Source organism: Adiantum capillus-veneris, chromosome 27 (assembly GCF_014529385.1).
Source record: "Adiantum capillus-veneris isolate H3 chromosome 27, ASM1452938v2, whole genome shotgun sequence".
Taxonomy (NCBI): domain Eukaryota; kingdom Viridiplantae; phylum Streptophyta; class Polypodiopsida; order Polypodiales; family Pteridaceae; genus Adiantum; species Adiantum capillus-veneris.
In genome coordinates this window covers 31,261,139-31,280,872 of record NC_140957.1, presented here as the reverse complement: position 1 = coordinate 31,280,872, position 19,734 = coordinate 31,261,139, and the positions used below count along the sequence as shown (strand labels likewise).

The window sequence follows — 19,734 nt, the reverse complement described above, 5'->3', positions numbered from 1 at the left end:
AATAGCCATTACCACACACAACCACCACACACATCTCAAGCAATTTCTTGTCATGTGTGAACAACCAAAAAGAATGTCTTCCATAACAATAGGAACTCCAAATGAATAACAGAGTGCCACGACTAAAGCCCATTCCATTGCATACAAGACTATCCAAGACAAGTAGTTGAAGTCGCTACATTAGTTTGTGCAACAAGGACTTATGTTACCAAGAAGGAGTATTGCAAGAAGCAATCCCAATGCTCACATTGTAAGGCACTCATTGCACTTGAAAATATGACGTATGATTACTTAAGAATAGAACTAACACAAAAACATTTAATAATGACTTATAAGAGATCTTTTGGTGGTGGTGGTGGTGGGTTGGGGGGGTGGGGGGGGGGGGGGGGGGGGGGGAACGTGGTGAGAGATCTTCCCCTAGCTATTTCAACTCATTGTTAAGGCAAACAATCTCGTTTACTAGTGGATGTCACCCTCAAAGAGCTCCTTGCATCTCACCCTCAAAGAGTCCCTATTGGCATTTGAGACAACTAGCTGTCTCTTTTGGCCTCATAGACAAAGCCCAATAACAAGGCAAAGGGGTTACCCTCACAAGAGGCTACATGAGATCCAACATGTTTTGAAAGATATGAAGAGGCATAGGGACTTATATTGATGAAGCGGCAGAGTGACTTATATTGATCAACTCCACAAATAAATAGATCAACTTGTGCTACTTTCCTTCCAAAATTGGTTATCTACAAAGGAGCTCAAAATGCAATCATCCCCAATTCAACCTTCATGTACACAAAAAACTATCACCAAATTTTTGGCAAGTCTAAATTATTTTGAAGATAAAAAATGCCATTTTGATCACTTAAAGCTATTTTATAGTGATCAAAATGATAAATAATGCTAGATGAGTAGTTTTCTCTCTCTAGTCATAGAGAGAAAATGTCCATATTTGGCCTATAATGGGCTACGGAGTAAGCGGGAATGGTAAGACTAAGAATCAAGTATTGAAGGAGCATCAGAAGATTCACAAACCACTAAGATTGATTATATGTTAATTATGTACCGGCACCTTTCCTTACAAACACTATGCAAGTTGCAATCAAAACTATAGATCTTTGTTGTTTTATGCCATTGCTTTCCATCTCACATGAAAGCTTTCCATCTCACATGAAAGGTACGGGAGCAGACCATGTAAAACAACCTTTTGCCTCAAATGCAACTCTTTTGATATTTTTACTGGAGAGGGAGTCTATGTAGAGCTAGAATGAGAGATTTCAGTTTCACCTTGGAAGACCTCATTTCCCTTGCTTGTTTTGGAGCTTTCTTCGACGTGCCCATCTTCAAAGCGTCTAGCATGTACTGAGATGATTTCGTGTCTCCTCTACCTCGAGATAGACGGCCCGTTGCCCTCTTGAGCTCAACCATCTAGTGTGTATTTTCGCAGGATTTTAAAACTTGTGTCATCTCTATTTTGCTTATCTCTCTCTCTCTCTCTCTCTCTCTCTCTCTCCATTCACTACCCTTGCTTGATTTGCGGATGCTACTCTCATTAAACTGACTAGTTCCTCAACCTAGCCTATGAAATTTGGACATCGCAGCGAGCGAACGAGTTGATGTTGTAATGAACAATCCATTGTTACATATTTTGAATTTTCATTAACAAAAAGGCTGGTCGTCTCTAAGACCCTAGTCTTTTGGGCTAGGAAAAAATGCAATTTAGCAACAATATCCTAGTATTTTGACACTTAACTTGCAACCAAGCACGACTAGTTATAATATACTGATATACTGGTGGGTTCTCTTGTTTATTACAAATAATCTTTGCGGAAGCCTTCTCTCTCCCTCCCCTCCTTTGGGGATTTCAATCTAAAAATTATATTATGAGGGCTCAAACCAGTGCGCAAGGATGAATTAACTTTTCCAATGTTGGCATAGCCACTAGCACAAACAACCACGATTGCGATTTGTTGCGCTTTGCACACATAAAAAAAGGATTACTCTCGCTCTTTTGTCTGCCTACGCAGTGCATCGCCAATGTCTATCAGCGCTGCCGCTGCTGCATGCATGCTCCCCCCAACCCACCATGGCTTCTCTCCCACTAATAAAGGATTTTGCAAAATCGTGAGCACATGCTTGTTTCCTTTATTTGATTTTAGATTAGATAGAAGGTTCTCACACTTTGTAACTTTTGGGTACCCTTCGTTGCATGCAGGTAGGAGGAATTTATTTAGCTAGCCTAGTATGACATCCTGCCGTTCCTGAGAACAAGAAAGCTTGGGGGTCTGGTCATGGAGGACAGACCCATGCGCTTACGAAATCTCTTGGCTCGGGAAGGGTTTCCTCTGCGTAGTTCTTCGTTAACGTGTAGAGGAACAGTCGAGGATTGTGTGTGTGTGTGTGAGTGACAGAGAGAGAGAGAGAGAGAGAGAGAGAGAGAGAGAGAGAGAGAGAGAGAGAGCGCTATGGACGCTATTTCTGCTACTGTTGCTCCCGAAGACTTCATTGACATCGCCGCTGTGAGGATTCTTGACCTACGCTCTCTTGCGCAAGATGAGATCCGCTGCCTAGCTCACCTTTGTGGCGACGTGCCCGCTCGCTTACAGGACCTCGTGAATGTGATGGTGGACAAGTCCATATTTAATGAGAGCGCTGGAAGCAGAAGACAAACTTATGACAGGGATCGGCTTCCTCGAAATAAAGAGCGCCGCCTCTCATCAGGGTCAGCTTCTGCACAGCTACATCTTGCAATTGAGAGTGCAGGCCGCTCCCATAAGGACCTCATAATTCATCTCTGCAGGCAGCTGAAGATAAGTGAAAGAGGAGATAGAGCTCTGTATCAGCCGCAGCAGACAGCACCACCATCAGGGGTAATTTTTGAGGGAAACCGCTCCATGAGCTTGAAGAGAATGGCAAGAGCTTCTGCCTCTCTTGCAGGAAGGGCTGATGGAACCATGGTACCTCTGTCAAAGGCTGCTGCTGAGGTGCTAGTGAATGGAAAGGAGTTGGCTACGGAGGTTCTGCATCGATCAAGCAAGAAGATGAAGACCAAAGAGGAAGCCCGCAGGAGAGCTGCAGAGGCTCAAGCCCGAGTCACCGAGTCGCAGGAGGATAAGCATGCGCTGCTAGCGGTCAAAATCTCCAGGTACGCCCTGTTTCCCCATTCAAATGTTTTAGCCTCACGTTTTATAGGGCTTTCACAAGCGTTAATCACACAAACGAGGGGTACCCAGGTCGAAACAGCAGGAGGAAACGGGTTGTGCCAAATAGGACTGTTTACAATGGTTGTGTTGGTGTGCCTTCCTCTTAGGCCTAAAAAAAGCCACTAGAAGCTAAATTAACCCCTCAAATTGCGCCCGAGTGTTATTTTGAGAAGCATGCACAACACCTAAAGTTTTACTTAAGTTTTGTAATGACTTGCGCAAACCCGTGGCTTTTATTTCACAATCATATGTAGGAAACCCGTGGCTTTTATGTCACAACCATATTTAGCAGAGTAGAAGAATGGCACCACGCGATGCTCATTGGTAAATGATTTCACCGACTATCTTGAAAAGGTGGTCCTTTGCTCTTGCTTGAGTATATATAGGGATTAAGAGTGAGGGCTGGATATTTCAAGATTTGTATGGACTTGATTTGGACTATTAAACAATCTTAGTTTTGGATTTTGTGTGTGCTTGATTGCGGATAATGGTAGACAGGCATATAGTATTGGTGTGTTCATTTTGTTGGAGAATCTAGAACTCTTTATTGCAAAAGAGAGTAAGGCGAGTGAAGGAGAGGGCAACATAGTTTTTGTATCATTTGATAAGGTGTGTTTCAAATCGTTTGGGTAATGTAAGGTAAGTTCGGTACATTGTTTGACTAGTGAATATTGTTTACTCTTTTTCTAAAGTAGGTTTTGATACTTGCCCATGCGACACCTTATGTTTTACAAGTTGTGTACGGATGTTCACAACAAAAAATTTGCACATCAAGAAATATTATTCGATTTTTTATTTAGGGTAGTTCCTTTTTTTCAATCGAAAATTTAGTTTGAATTTAGTTGTCAAGAATTCCACTCAATAGGCTAACCTAATTTATTGTTACTAAGCATGGTTCACATATGTGTGTAATTTTTAGGCACGATTTGAAGATTCTGGTGCTTAAGTGTCACATACATGGAGGTGTATGGGTATGAAGTGCTTATGCATGAAATAGTTTGCTTGGTTATATAAGACACACAGTGTTTTGACATGAATCTCGCATCCATAGTTTCAAAGATTCATTTTATGGTGATATTGCAATTGACCTGTCACCATCTACATGTTTCATGTGCATCTTCACTTTGAGGACATTTGTATGGTAGTTTTTACCCTTGAGTAAGCCTACAACGACTTGCGTTGCAAAACTTTTTTTTTGCCGTTAGTGACTTTTCCAGGAGAATATTGCTTCTTCTCGCTTTAAAAGCTAATATTTTGTTAGTTATTTTGACTTTTAAGCACTTTTTTGTGACATCAAAGGTAAAAGGTTTGTTTATAGTGTGTACCTTTTACAAGAAAGCTGAAAGCGAGGAGATAGTGCCAAGGACACGCATCCCACTTATAAGTTTTTCAACAATTAATAGCTTGTCCCCCCCCCCCCCCCCCCCAAAAAAAAAAAAAAAAAAAGGCAGCACACTCTTCCCGTGTTAAATTATAACAATTGCAAAATGACCACCTCACAAGCGTATTCTCTCTCTTAAAGTATGTGCACATTCAAAAGACAAAAAGCTCAATTTGCTCTGTAGGGTTGTGGGAGGTAGGGAGGATATTTGATAGAGGGACTGACAAACTTTATCAAAGGCATGAAGGTTTATTGGTAGAATCCCTCTGGAAATCGTTTGAGAAAAGTAGCAAATGTTGTGTCAACATTGGTTTTTCTTTTGAAACAAGATCTTGGTTGTGGTTGGGGTTGAGAGAGAGAGAGAGTTTACCTAGAGCAAAAAAATGCAAAAAGACTAACAAGTTACAACCGTTGAAAAAATGATAGAATGCTTTGGGAAGGATAGTATATTGAAAACATTGTTAAAAAATCTTGTGGCAAACTCCTAGGCGTGAAGAATAATGGAGCTAAAAGAATTAATCTCATAATTGCGATGCTACCATCCAAAGATGGTGGTATAAGGATGTGAGTACAATGAGATTAAGAAATATAAGTGAAACTTCAATACGAAAAGTCAAGCCAAAGTGAGGTTGTGAGTACAATTAGAATGAGATATAGGAGTGCAACTATAACGATGGGAGCACAATAGAAGGGAGTCCACTTAATCTATTGTGGAACCACACATAATACGTAACAGCGAGTACCTTTGCAACTCATCTAAAAACTCGTTGATTATTTCAAGATATAGCATTGCAATAGGCTCTTGAATTCAACATTTCAAGATCTGAGTTTAGATAACTTAATTCTCAAATAAGTATTTGTGGAACACGAAGAGGAAGGGCTAAGTCTATGGAACATGTACCTTTGTTCCTAAGGCCTTTACTTCCTTTGCAAAAAGGGGTTGTGATTTGTGACTGTTATATAAGCAGTGTACATGACTATACATCAAAATATTGCGATGTATAGTACGCATTTAAAAAGGGATTGATCTTTAATGCGCGATTTTTTAACAAAGTATTCTTTCCTAGGAAGGGGTAGGTGTGAAAACTTTATTAGATTCAAGGTTGAAGGGCTTTTAAACCTTTGATGTGAATATCAATGGAAAAGGTTAAAGCATGTCACAACATGCACATTATTTATGAAATCCCTAAGGAAAAAACAAAACTTGAAATGTGTTTCTTTTTGCTACATATGATACATATGAGACAATGTGTGTTGTATATTACGGAAAGTACGCGTATTTTGGTTGCCACATATCTTATTGTGTTTATCATCCCCCCCCCCCCCCCCCCCCCCCCCCCCCCCCCCCCCCCCCCTTGTCTCCCTCTCTCAGTGTTGTTGACAAGGGGGTAAAATCATGGCAACAATCCCCTAATTGCATCGAAACAACAAACACTTCACCTTGAAATAGAGAACACCCCACAACAGACAAGGGACACAGATCTGTGTAGTTCCACTCTCAAAAGCATACGCCCCAAAGTTTGGTTCACCTTTTGGCACTTCTTATATAAATAATCCATAGAGTACAACTATTGGGGAGTCGCTTTGTAGATGTGCAACCATGATTCATGGAAGTTTGTATATGCTGTACAAATGCCCATGTCGTGTGGTTTACAGTTGTACGGCCGTACATATAGAAATACGGTCCAACCTTTTCAAATTTTTATTGTATCCTGCATCTTGAGTCTTTGGTCTGTGTTTACTCCCGAGGTCATTTTTCATGAGATGTTAGGCCCTTAGACCGTAAGACCTAGGTACAATCCTAAGTCACGAGGTAATTTGCACATGTTTTTTATGGTTTTAAAGAGTTTTTTAGAAAACGCACCGCACTCATCCAAACTGTATGATATAATTTGAAATACACTAGATTTTCCTGTATGAAGCCGTATCATACTTTATTGTACGGTTGTCATTGGACAACCGTGCATGCATTGATCTACCAAATTGACCCCCAAAGCTGAGATACGAAGGCATTGAGACCCAAAGCAACTGCTACAAAAGCTAGGCGCCCCAAACAAATATGCTAAACATGGCGCCTCAAAGCAATGAGTCAATTGCTTACAGTAATTGCCACCTAAAAGCTGTGCCATGTCAACTTTGTATGGCACGTGATTCTCGGTACGCAGTATTTTGGGATTCCATGCGGACTGTGCTACGTCGTCATCTTGGCTCTTCTTCTTCTTCCATTTCTCTGTCTATTTGTAAGGCCATTTAGTTACCATGTCATCACTTTGTGACATACCATCCCTTAAAAAAAAGAGTAATCACCCTTGATTACGCTTGCAAAACAGACATTAAACGTAAATCAGCTCAATAGACACTAACTCTATGCATACATGAATTTGACTACTCAAAGCATGCATTAGCACGAACTTATTGAAGCTCTTAGCTAGCTGAGGGGCCTTAAGTCAATAGGGGTTAGGATTAAAAATCCTAACCCAACCCGTTTGTAGATCAGTGGCCGAGGGGCCTAAAACCTTCAAAGAGCTAGCAAAAGATCAATTGTGTAGAGAGGCGATGATGACAGTTCTTGAAATTTTTGCTGATAGCATGTACGGATTTTTGTGATTCGCGCTGATAGCTTTTGGGTGTTGACTTTTGGACTAGATGCTTTTAGAAGCATTGCTTTTTATGTGAGATGCTTTTGGACAGGCCAAGGGCCTATTAATATGTACGATGGGCTATCACCTCTGGCCTTCTATTGCGTGGAGAAGCAGAGCAAGAGTTCCCAGAGCTTGTACCTTGTTGAGTAATATAAAGAAATACCGAAAGGGGTGCCAAGGTTTGGGGCCTGTGCCGTCTTGGAGTGGAACTCCACCATTCCATGTCGTGTGGATTCTCTCTTTCAATTTAATTGTATTGAAGTACTAAAAGTTTGCTCTAGTCTGTTCTCTCAATTGGCATGTGGTGCCGTCCCGTTTCAATGATCTTGGCACGAATAGTCTCCGGATCCTATACAATATGATTGGCTTAAAAATCTTATCCTTGGCGCACAAACCACCCTTTTGCCATGCAATCTCAAATGGTGCCTTCCTTGTCAAAGTGTGAACATTGTTGTTGTAAGAAAACTCCACCAATGGCAAATACTTCTCTCATTGAGATTAATTGTCAGAATTATAGTACTTCAACAAGTCTAGTACCATAGAGTTTGTACTTCTGATTGTCCATATGCCATTCTCAAACATTGCTCTTCAAAACAAAGTGGTAAATTTGGGGTACCTATCTGAAACAACAGACTTAGGCATTCCATGTAACCAAGAAAAAAGAGTGAGACAAACAGCTTTGCCAAGTGGAGTCCGGAGGCTTCACTATTTTCTTCAATGGAGTCTGGTATGAAGTGAGCTTGCTTGTTGAATCTATCGACTACACTCCAAATGTGATCATGCCCATCGTGAATCTTGGGATGGCCAAATATGAAGTCTATCGTTATATTCTCCTATGGTCAATCTAGAATAGGTCAGAGATGAAGTGTATCTTAGTTTGTGCATATCATTCTTCACTTTCTGGTATACCAAAGGTCACAAGTTGGTGACGTGGCGACCTGTAGGGGTTAGAGTCACTAAAAGACCCAATAGCGATAAATCGGCTGAAGGTACAAACCCAAAAAGTGCCGATGTGTGTAGCAATTATACGGAGTTGATAGCATGAATTGTGGGACCCCTACTGACATGGCATCACTATACGGATAGGCCCACGATTTGGTTGTCCAAGTCTGTCACAATGGTATCATAGCCGAGTCGATTCTTCTTCTACGAAGGATCCGATCCCTTCATTCACAGCACACATGGATTTAGTTGACGAATCTTGCAAGTAGGAAATTGTGGTACCCGACATTTTAGAATAATGAAGATTCCAATGGACATCGTCCATCTTCGGAAGATTTAGAAGAGTACGAGCGGTCTTCGCCTATTGAGTACGAGAGGATGGAAATACAGGTTGATGCTTGTGTCCAACAAATGCTTCAGTACTCCACGGATCCTCAGTCTGCAAAATTTTTGGTCAAGCACTCGCTTGACGAGATTCATTCCAAATGGCGCTCCGCCATCCGATCACCTTGAGCCGTGAAGAAGCCAATTAAACCAAGGACTCCTGCTCAAAAGGTGTACTCAGAGGATGAATTCGAGGAAGCAGTAGAACGACGAGTCAACATGCTCATGAAGACCAAGAAGTGGCCATGGAAGCAGAGTTGAACAACAGACTATCCATGTTACTAGGGTCGGAGATCTACTTTTGAGAATGCCAAGAAGGCAAAGAAACGTGTGAGATTCGAGGATGTTTTCAGTTCATCCTCATCTTCTTTTGACAGCTCGGACAACTCTTTCGCCTCCGAGTCCAACGACGAGGGAAGAAAAAACAAGAAATGGAGAAAGATCCAGAGACATAGCAAAGGCAAGAAGGCAAAGAAGAGCCGACCCCGTAGAAGATCTTGGAAGTCTTCTGACGGTTTAGATGAGGATTCTTCTTCCTCGGAGAGTTTAGATTCTGATGAGTTGATGTTTTCAAAGAGGAAGCACTTTTATAGAGATAACTAGTATGATTTTCTCGAGGACAAGCACAAGAAGCCCAAGGATTTCAAGGAGGACGGGCAAGCAATAAAGTTCACTACTTTTCTGGCTTTAAGGATACCCACAAGGCCCTTGCTTTTGACATTGCGTATTTTAGAGGACGCTATTCAGAGCATTCCAAGGTCCGGAGGGTGGCATCCTACCTAAAGAGGAACATACAAACCTGGTGGTCTACCTTGCTCTTATGGAGGAAAGCACCAACAAAGTGGCTTCAGTTCAAGCGAGTCTTCACTTCCTCATGGCTCACTCAAGAATACGAATGTGATGTGATCACAGCTTGGAATCATCTGAGGATGACCAAGGAAGACACCCTTGATACTTACTGTCAAAGATTTTGGGACATGTTCGTAGCAGCCTCTTCTTTCAAGAAATTCACGTTCAAGCAGCAGATTGAGCGATTTTGCTATGGTCTATCTAAAGAGGTACAAGATTATTGACTGCTGTCCATGCAACAATTGATAGGGACACACACGCAAAGCAAGGGTTTGCAATGCATGGGGGCACTCTTACGTACCCTATAGTTAGATTGGTCACTGTTCGGACCGGGCAAGATACGAACAACAATAACAAACGGAAGGGAAAGCAACAGAAAAAGAAACGTTCAGGCCCTCGATTGTCAGCAGAGCAACACACTGAATACTTCAAAGAGGGTAAATGTCATGGTTGTGGGTAACACAAGCATGTGTTTGCTAGGTGCTCAAATAAAGCACCAAAAGAACAATCAGAGGATAAGCCAGAGAGTTATAAAGCAGCAGAGGAGCAAGCAAAGAGAGGGAAGACAAAAGTAGGACTGGTAGCAGATTTGTGGGGACCGACCCTGAGCAAATAGATGAAAGTACGGAGCTTTGTAGAGTGTGGGGCAAAGTACGAGATCAAGAAGCCCTTATCTTCTTCGATGGAGCAGCCAAGGTGAACTTCATTTCGATTGAATTGGCGGCTTGACTCGGAATTACGTTAGATGAAATGGGACCACAGACTGAGGTAGTTCTAGCGGCACCAAGACATGATGTTACCATGACACCTATCATAGGCAAACTTCGGTTGCATTGCTAGGGGTATTTAGGGCACGAGGACTTTTACATCATGGCTTTGGAGGGGTGTGACGTCCTTTTGAAAATCCCTTGGGTCCATAAGAACAATGTGGTGATCAACTATAGGGCAAGAAAAGCAACTTTGAAGAATGAAAAGGGTAGAGATATAGTTCTTGATGTAAATTGAAGGGCGAGACAATCCCATTTCTATCAGCTTCGGCCATTTGTAGATTAATGAAATCCAGTCTGTCTGTTTACTCGATCTTCTTACATGAGATAGATCATAGATGACAAGAAAATGTCAAATTTGTCCAACCTTGGGAAGGAATGACAAGAATTTTTGCAAGCTCAGGCTGATTGTTTCTCTGAAGGCTCCTCAGCGTTGTGAAGATCACACCATTGATTTAATTGCGGGCAGTACGCCACTGAATTGGCCACCTTACAGAGTAAGCAGAGACCAAAACGAAGAAATATGAACCAAGTGAAAGAACTTTTAGGGAAAGGTCCCATTCAACTCAGTACATCACCTTATTGTTCGCCAATGTTGTTGGTTTTAAAGAAAGATGGATCTTGGAGAATGTGCATTGACTACAGGGCTCTCAATAAAATCACCAATACCCAGGATCGATGATATTCAGGATTATACTTGTTTCAGTAGAATCGACTTGAAAGTGGGCTATCATCAGATCAGGATCGCTCCTAGAGATGTATACAAGACCGTGTTCAGGACGTCCTTCGGATTGTAGGAGTATTTGGTGATGTCTTTTGGTCTCACAAGTGCTCTTGAAACGCTCAATTGGATGATGGACAAGAATTTTCGAGAGTATAGGTCATTTATGGACACCTTCTCCGACGATATCGTCGTATTCTCCAAGAATGAGGCAAAACATCGACACCACCTATTATAGGTTTTTCATGCCCTACTGCAACATCCATGGTGGTCAATGGGAAGAAGAGTGAGTTTTCCTTACCAAAGATCCACTTTGTGGGACACATCGTCTCTGCGGAGGGTGTCAAAATGGATGCGACCAAGGTTGAGACCATCCGAGATGGGCCAAATTTGAAGAATGTTCATGAGGTTCGAAGCTCTTTGGGTTTGTGCTCCTACTATTGGCGGTTCATTCGAAAATTTGCAGGGATTGCTTCTTCTCTACATGTTTTGACAGAGAAAGGGGTTCCTTTCACATGGTGACCATCCGAGATTGCAACCTTCGAGACTCTCAAAGAGAAGTTGACAATTGGCCCAGTGTTGGTTTTGACACCGAAAGGGGTTCGACTATCTGAGATTGCAACCTTTAAGACTCTCAAAGAGAAGTTGACAACTGGCCCAGTGCTGGTTTTGCCAGACGTGCAAAAGCCATTTGAGGTATATTGTGATGCTTGTCGTCGCAGTTTGGGAGCCCTCTTAAAGCAAGAGGGCCATGTTATAGCTTATTAGAGCAGAATGTTTTCCAGGCCAAAACGAGTTGCACAGATTTATGAGAAGGAGCTTTTGGCAGTTATTCATGCTCTTGCTCAGTGGCGACACTTTCTACTCGGAGCCTGTTTTACAATGTTCACTAATCACCAGAGTTTGTGGTATTTTTGTCTCAGAAACAGCTTCAAGACAAGCAGATGCGGTGGGCAAAGATTTTGTCACATTTTTACTTTTAGATTTTGCATGTTCAGGGACAAAAGAATGTGGTGGTTGATGCATTGCCTCGTAAGCCTTTGTTTTGGCTATTTCGGCAGTTCATCACCACAACTTTGAGGATATGGTAGATCAATATGCCACAGATCCAGATTTGCAAACATCTTTGACCGACTAAAGAGTGGGGAAGTGGTTGTGGGATATTCTTTCAAGGAAGGCTATTTAATGTGGAAAAACTCGTTGTGTGTTACACAAGCATTGCGGATTAAGGTTTTGACAGAGCGCCATTGTCCACCTTTTTCGGGCCATCACGGCTTAGAAACCACCTTGAAAGGTGTGGAACGGTTTTTCTATTGGCTGAGGCTCAAAAAGGATGTGGACGAGTTGTTTAGTATGCCAGAAGGTCATGTTTGACAGGCATAAGGCACGAGGTCTTTTGCAACCTTTACCTATATACCTAGCCGACCTTGAGAAAGTATAGTAATGGATTTCATTTTTGACCTTCCCAAGACTCAGAGTGGACACGATGGCATTTGGACCATAGTTATAGAGAATGGCCTTTTCAGGTCTTCGTTCTGTTGCTAATTGGACTATTTTCTTATTTTTAATGATTAATTTCTTTTTTAGGATATTTTATTATGTGCACTAAGAACTGTTAAAAGATTGTAGCTACAGGAACTGCCATAAGGAACGGACAACTCTGATGTGTCATTTGATGGGTGACGGTAAACATCGCGAAGGAGTTTCCGTACGTTCGGTGGAAAGGGCCGGGCTACGAGTGCCCCTGATGCGTCACATGATGGGTGACGGGTGCATCAGTAAGGGGGCATCCCGTAGGCTAAGGAGGAAATCCGAACTGAGTAAGAAAATATGTGTAAGAACGCAAGCACAGGAATAAAGATGGGTTCAATGAAGCTTTTTACGAAAAGCAGGAACAATCGCGGGAAGGCAGACGCTTTCCCGCGAGGAATCTATGTTTGCATTGCATTCGTGCATGTGGTTGCATCCAGGGATGCCTGGGAAGTGTTGTGATATGCATTGGTTTTAACTTATATGGTTTTATTGAGTTTTTGGGCAAGTTCAGACCAATTTTAAAATATGCCGGCCGCCCACTTAATAAGTGGGCAGCCACTTAGAAGATAAAGCAACAAAACCAGCCAACGAATTCTCTCTCCCTATTTTGGGTAGAACAACGCAAAAAAAAAAAGAAAAAAGAAAAAAGAAAAAAAAACGGCCGCGATCTCTACTCGAGCAGCTATTCGTGCCGTGGCCAGGGAGCTATAAAAGCACCACATGCCCTCACTCAAAGGAGGTACCAACGTCAGCAAGAGAAGACTCTGCCGCAAGAGATCGCGAGACTACGAAGCACGGAAGTCGCTTTTTCCTGCGCAAGAGCGACAAGTATCTATTGTGGATTCGCCATACGAATTGTTGTCGCGTGTTAGTGTGGGTTGTTTTGCAGGAATCTCCCGTCTTACGGGAAGGCCCTTAACGGGAAGTACGGCTTCACGCCTAAGTCCCTTACGGGAAAGTACGGCTTCGCGCCTAAGTCCCTTACGGGAAGGAACGGCCTTGTGCCCAAGCCCTTTACGGGAAAGCACGACCTTCGAGTTTAAGATTACAGAACGGAGGGGTTCCTCGGGTTCTCGTGCTTGTATAAGAATTCTCCCTGAATAAAAGAATACTCTTAACGGGGGGGACCAGCCCATCTTCTGGTCCCCAATACTGTGTCGATCTTCTCCCTTCTCTCATGTTTTCAAAGGATTATAATTTTCAGATTTTCTAAGTGCTCGTGTACGCTCCCGTTTTGTGACAGTGGTATCAGAGCTCGGACTCCTCTCTTTCTCTGCAAAGAAGGACGATTCCGAGAAGAACGGGAAGAACCATGTCGAGCCAAGGGAGAAGCGTTGAAGAGGAGCTTCAACAAGTGCAAGCTCAGCTTGCGGAGTTGCAACAAATTTTACTGTTGCTAGATGTCCAAAAGCTTTTGGGCGGAATGAAGAAAACGAATGGAACTGATGTTGTCAAGCATCCAGACAACACTGCTGGCGTGAGACCACAGGAGGCAAGAGAAGAAGAACGTGCCGAGTTCGGATCGGAATGAATGGCCTACTTCAAGGAAAGGCCATGAAAAAGCGCTCTCTCTGCTAAACGAGAGCAAGGACATCTCTATCTCATCTCCATCTTACTCTCCTGATTATACTTCTACTTCTCGATCATCGTCAGAAGAAGGAAGCAGCTACTACCGCCACTACCATACATCAACCTAAAGATAAGCCTCGATTCAAGAAGCAAGGTCGCAAGTCTCAACATCGCATGAGAGTCTTCAAATCAGGCGACAAGGACATCAAGTTCGAAACCTACAACGGACGGAGAGACATCTCCAAAGCACTGTCCTTCATCAGACAGTTTGAAGTCGCCTTTACCAATGGGCACTTCACAGAAAAATCCAAATTACGCCATGTGGGGATGCACCTCAAGGAAACGGCAAGTAATTGGTGGTTAGCCAAGATTCTGGAAGGTTCTCAGGCCAGAACTTGGGAGAGCTTTAAATCTGAATTTTATGAACAATTTCTTCCGCCTGACTTCGAGCAGGACATACGGAAGGAATGGGACTGGCTTGCCCAGAAGGAACATGAAAGAGTAACGACTTATGTGGACAAGTATTGGTCGGTTCTTCTGAAGGTCACTCCCTTCATGAAGATTGCCGACGAGGAAAAGAAAAGAAAGTTCGAAGTGGGTCTCCAACCGCAGCTTCGAAAGAGTATGAAGGTGTATCCGCATGATACTCTTCAAAGGATGATGGAGTCAACAATCATTGCTGAGGATTTGCACTCAACTGGGATGCCCAGAAAGATGGAGCATAGCAGTTACCGTGCAAGGCAAAGAGGGGTCTATGATGACCATGGGGGCCAAGGAAGAAAACGTCCTCCATCTAGAGACGATGATCATTCTTAGAAGCCAGAGGGCACTGGCAAGCGAACTAAGTATCTTTCTCCTACTCAACTTCAAACTTTCAGAGAAGGAAGATGCTTCTACTGTGGCGAGAAAGGACATATGAAACTTGATTGCCCGCTAAAGCAGCAACGACAAGAGCAAGCCTCTACGAGGCAAGAGAAAGCAAGGAAGGAACCCACACTACCAAGCTCGAACTCCATTCCAGATGTTCAAGGAAACACAGAATCAGAGAAAGGAAAGCACTTGGACTTAGTGTTTCAAGAATTGCGAAAGCATGAGTTGCGTGAATGCAAAGAAGAGCGAGTTCTTTTTCTCAGAGATACACTATCTCGGCCATATAGTCTCTCACAATCAAGTGAGTATGGATCCTGCCAAGATCCGAGTGGTAGAAGATTGGCCTATTCCCACTACGGTACATGATGTACGTAGCTTCCTGGGATTATGTTCGTATTATCGAAGGTTTGTCCGAGGATTTGCTCATGTAGCAGGACCACTTCATGATTTGACAAAGAAGAAGATTCCTTTCAGATGGGGATCGAGACAACAAGGAGCTTTTGATCGGCTCAAGTACTTGCTAAGCCATGGACCTATTTTGATAGTGCCTGACTTAAGAAAACCATTTGAGGTTCACTGTGATGCTTCAGGCGATTGCATCGGAGCAGTGCTAAACCAAGAAGGCCATGCAGTGGCCTACGAAAGCAGACGGCTTAAGGATGCAGAGTTGCATGCATCAATCTACGAAAAGAAACTCACGGCTGTGATTCACGTCTTATCCAACTGGAAGCACTATCTTCTAGGAGCGGATTTTGTGATCAAGACTGATCACCAGAGTTTGCGGTATTTTCTTACGCAAAGGAAACTATCTGAAAAGCAGATGAGATGGGCAAACTTTTTGTCTATGTTTCACTTCCAGATCCTTCACACGGCTGGGAGTAAGAATGTGGTCGCAGACGCATTGTCTAGGCGGCCAAGGGTGAACGCTATCACTTCGATGTATCACCAAGAATTAGAAGCACTACCGGATTTGTATCCGAATGATCCAGACTTCTCCACCATTTGGGGAAAAGCTACATCGTGGAGAGAATGAGTTTCCCTATTCCATTCGGGACGGTTATCTCTACCACCATCAGGCCATATGTGTGGCGGAACCATTAAGAAAGAAGATCATGGATGAAGCACACGCTTTGCCTTATGCGGGTCATCGGGGTATTCTCTCTACGACCTTAGCAATGGAAAGATATTTCTTTTGGCCTAGCCTTAAAGCAGACATTGATAAGTATGTCAGGGAATGCTTGGTTTGCCAAAAAGTGAAGTATGATCGGCATAAGACGCCTGGGTTGCTACAACCATTGCCTGTGCCTAATGAACCCTGGGAAAGTATTGCCATGGACTTCATCATGGACCTCCCTAGAACTCAGACTGGAAATGACGCGATGTGGACCGGTTTAGCAAGCAAGCACACTTTATACTAGTCAAGAAAACGATCAAAGCAGATCATACGGCTAGGGTCTTTCTAGCACAGATCTTTAAGCATCATGGAATGCCTAAGTCTATTGTGAGCGATCGAGATCCTCGCATGACAGGAAATTTTTGGCGTGCCTTGATGGATAATCTTGGTACAAAGCTGAATTTTTCATCTGCCTACCATCCTCAAACGGACGGGCAAAGTGAGATAGCCAATTCCACAGTATTGGATATGTTAAAAGCTTATGTGTCAGACCGGCAATCTGACTGGGAGAAATATTTGCCTCTTGTCGAGTATGCGTATAACAATACCATACACTCATCGACGGGGAAAGCACGTTTTGAGATTCTCTATGGTAAGCCTTTGCTTCCACCCATCCTTTTAACTAAGGATAAGATCTTTGCAGTAGATGAGTTTGTCCGGGATTTGGACACCGCCTACGGGTAAGTTAGGAGAGCTATTCTACGCTCTCAGGAAAGCATAAGAAAGCTGCAGACAAGCACAAAAGGAATCTAGACTTAACAGTCGGACAGTTAGTCTTACTCAAGTTTGAGAAGGCAAGACTTAAGAAACAAGCGTCTCATAAGGGGAAGATGGTAAAACTTTCTACCCGTTACTATGGGCCGTTTAAGATCACTGAGCGAGTGAATGATGTCACCTTCCGAATAGAGCTACCGCTTAATTGGAAGATCCATAATGCTTTCCATGTCAGTTTACTCCGGCCGTATGTGGGAGCGCCTCCAAGCCAGCCTAGTGCTGAGGAACCTCCTGAGATTGAGGAAACAAAAGAAATACTCCAACCGGAGCAGATAGTAAGTCATCAGGAACGGCCTCTCAAATCCGGAAAGATAACACGGAAGTATTTGGTTAAGTTTAAGAACTACTCGAATCTAGATGCTCAGCGGATGACGCAAGAGGAATTATCAGCTTATCTCAAGATACTGGGGGTATATGTCCAAGCACTACAGTTGAGGTCAACTGTTTAGAAGCCAGAGGGATGTTGCTAATTGGACTATATTCTTATTTTTAATGATTAATTTCTTTTTTAGGATATTTTATTATGTGCACTAAGAACTATTAAAAGATTGTAGCTACAGGAACTACCATAAGGAACGAACAACTCTGATGTGTCATTTGATGGGTGACGGTAAACATCGCGAAGGAGTTTCCGTACGTTCGGTGGAAAGGGCCGGGTAACGGGTGCCCCTGATGCGTCACATGATGGGTGACGGGTGCATCAGTAAGGGGGCATCCCGTAGGCTAAGGAGGAAATCCGAACTGAGTAAGAAAATATGCGTAAGAACGCAAGCACAGGAATAAAGATGGGTTCAATGAAGCTTTTTACGAAAAGCAGGAACAATCGCGGGAAGGCAGACGCTTTCCCGCGAGGAATCTATGTTTGCATTGCATTCGTGCATGTGGTTGCATCCAGGGACGCCTGGGAAGTGTTGTGAAATGCATTGGTTTTAACTTATATGGTTTTATTGAGTTTTTGGGCAAGTTCAGACCAATTTTAAAATATGCCGGCCGCCCACTTAATAAGTGGGCAGCCACTTAGAAGATAAAGCAACAAAACCAGCCAGCCACTTAGAAGATAAAGCAACAAAACCAGCCAACGAATTCTCTCTCCCTATTTCGGGTAGAACAACGCAAAAAAAAAAGAAAAAAGAAAAAAGAAAAAAACGGCCGCGATCTCTACGCGAGCAGCTATTCGTGCCGTGGCCAGGGAGCTATAAAAGCACCACATGCCCTCACTCAAAGGAGGTACCAACGTCAGCAAGAGAAGACTCTGTCGCAAGAGATCGCGAGACTACGAAGCACGGAAGTCGCTTTTTCCCACGCAAGAGCGACAGGTATCTATTGTGGATTCGCCATACGAATTGTTGTCGCGTGTTTGTGTGGTTTGTTTTGTTGGAATCTCCCGTCTTACGGGAAGGCCCTTAACGGGAAGTACGGCTTCACGCCTAAGTCCCTTACGGGAAAGTACGGCTTCACGCCTAAGTCCCTTACGGGAAAGTACGGCTTCGCGCCTAAGTCCCTTACGGGAAGGAACGGCCTTGTGCCCAAGCCCTTTACGGGAAAGCACGACCTTCGGGTTTAAGATAACTCAACGGAGGGGTTTCCTCGGGTTCTCGAGCTTGTATAAGAATTCTCCTTGAATAAAAGAATACTCTTAACGGGGGGGGGGGGGGGGGGGGGGGGACCAACCCATCTTCCGGTCCCCAATACTGTGTCGATCTTCTCCCTTCTCTCATGTTTTCAAAGGATTATAATTTTCAGATTTTCTAAGTGCTCGTGTACGCTCCTGTTTTGTGACACGTTCCCCGTTCTCATCCTAATTTCCCGTTCCATGTTTCAGACATGAGTATCCGAAACAGGGAATAGCATTTCGTGCAAGTTGCCGTTCCGCGTTCCCCGTTCCAATTTCTCGTTTTGGGTAACTATGATTTCGACAGCCATTAGCAAGCAAGCTCATTTTGTTCCGGTCAAGAAGATAGTTAAGCCAAATGATTTGGCTTAACTGTTTCTGTGACAAAAATTTTGACTACATGACATGCCTCGGTCTATAGTTTCAGAGAGAGATCCTTGTTTTACTAGTTTGTTTTGGAGGGCAATCTGGGAGAATATTGGCACTGGGTTACAATTCTTGTCCTCTTTCCACCCACAGACAAATGGGCAATCGGAGATAGCGAATTCAGTGGTTCTGAACTTGTTGAAGTCTTACATGTCTGATTACAAGGCTCAGTGGGAGAAGTATTTGCCCTTGGTGGAGTTTGCCTACAACAACACAGTACATACATCTACGGGGAAGGTGCCTTTTTGAGATCATCGAGGGTGCTAAGAAGGTTTCACCTATTCTAAGTACGAATGATTAGATTTTTGAAGCAGATCAGTGTGTTGAGGATTTGGAAACTGCTTTTGCAAAGGGTGGTGAGGCTCTTGAGAAGTCTCAAGCACGACATAAGAAGGCAACGGACAAGCATCGACGTGACTTGCAATTGAAGGAAGGTGACCGGGTGCTTCTCCGGTTTGAGAAGGCAACGACTTAGGAAATGAGAGGGCAAGGAGCGACTTTTTTCAAAGTTGAGTATGCGATACTATGTCCCTTTCCAGATTCAGGACAAGATAAATGATGTATCCTTCAGATTGAAGTTAACAGATACCAGGAAGATTCACAATGCATTTCATGTGAGTCTGTTGAGGCCTTTCAAAGGTGAGGTGCCAGTGGACAACCTGAAGTAGTGTAACAGACTTGGACACTCCAAGTCAAGAATCTATTGCGACAGCACCAAATAACCACTTCAAAACAATTCACAGTTCACAATAGATTCAACACTGGCCCGGCGGAGTTCCGTGCCTAGAGGGTCCCAAAGACTGGCACCCCTTTCGGTATTTCTTTTTGTATTAATCTGTGTCAAAGTACAAGAGTGTGGGCAGGCGCTCACACTTAGACTCTGCGTCCACATGCTC

The 19,734-nt window shown here is 43.3% G+C and overlaps 1 protein-coding gene across 1 annotated transcript in view; it reads left to right on the top strand.

The window, feature by feature from the left end:
• Positions 1 to 2,208: 2,208 nt before the first annotated feature.
• The window catches only part of MBD8 (methyl-CPG-binding domain 8), a 30,935-nt gene continuing 13,409 nt past the window's right edge, over positions 2,209 to 19,734 (top strand). Inside the window, exon 1 of the mRNA XM_086503755.1 lies at positions 2,209 to 3,136. Within this exon, the coding sequence (XP_086359881.1) occupies positions 2,457 to 3,136 (680 nt within the window). The 5' untranslated portion in view covers positions 2,209 to 2,456. The remainder of the gene's footprint in view (positions 3,137 to 19,734) is intronic.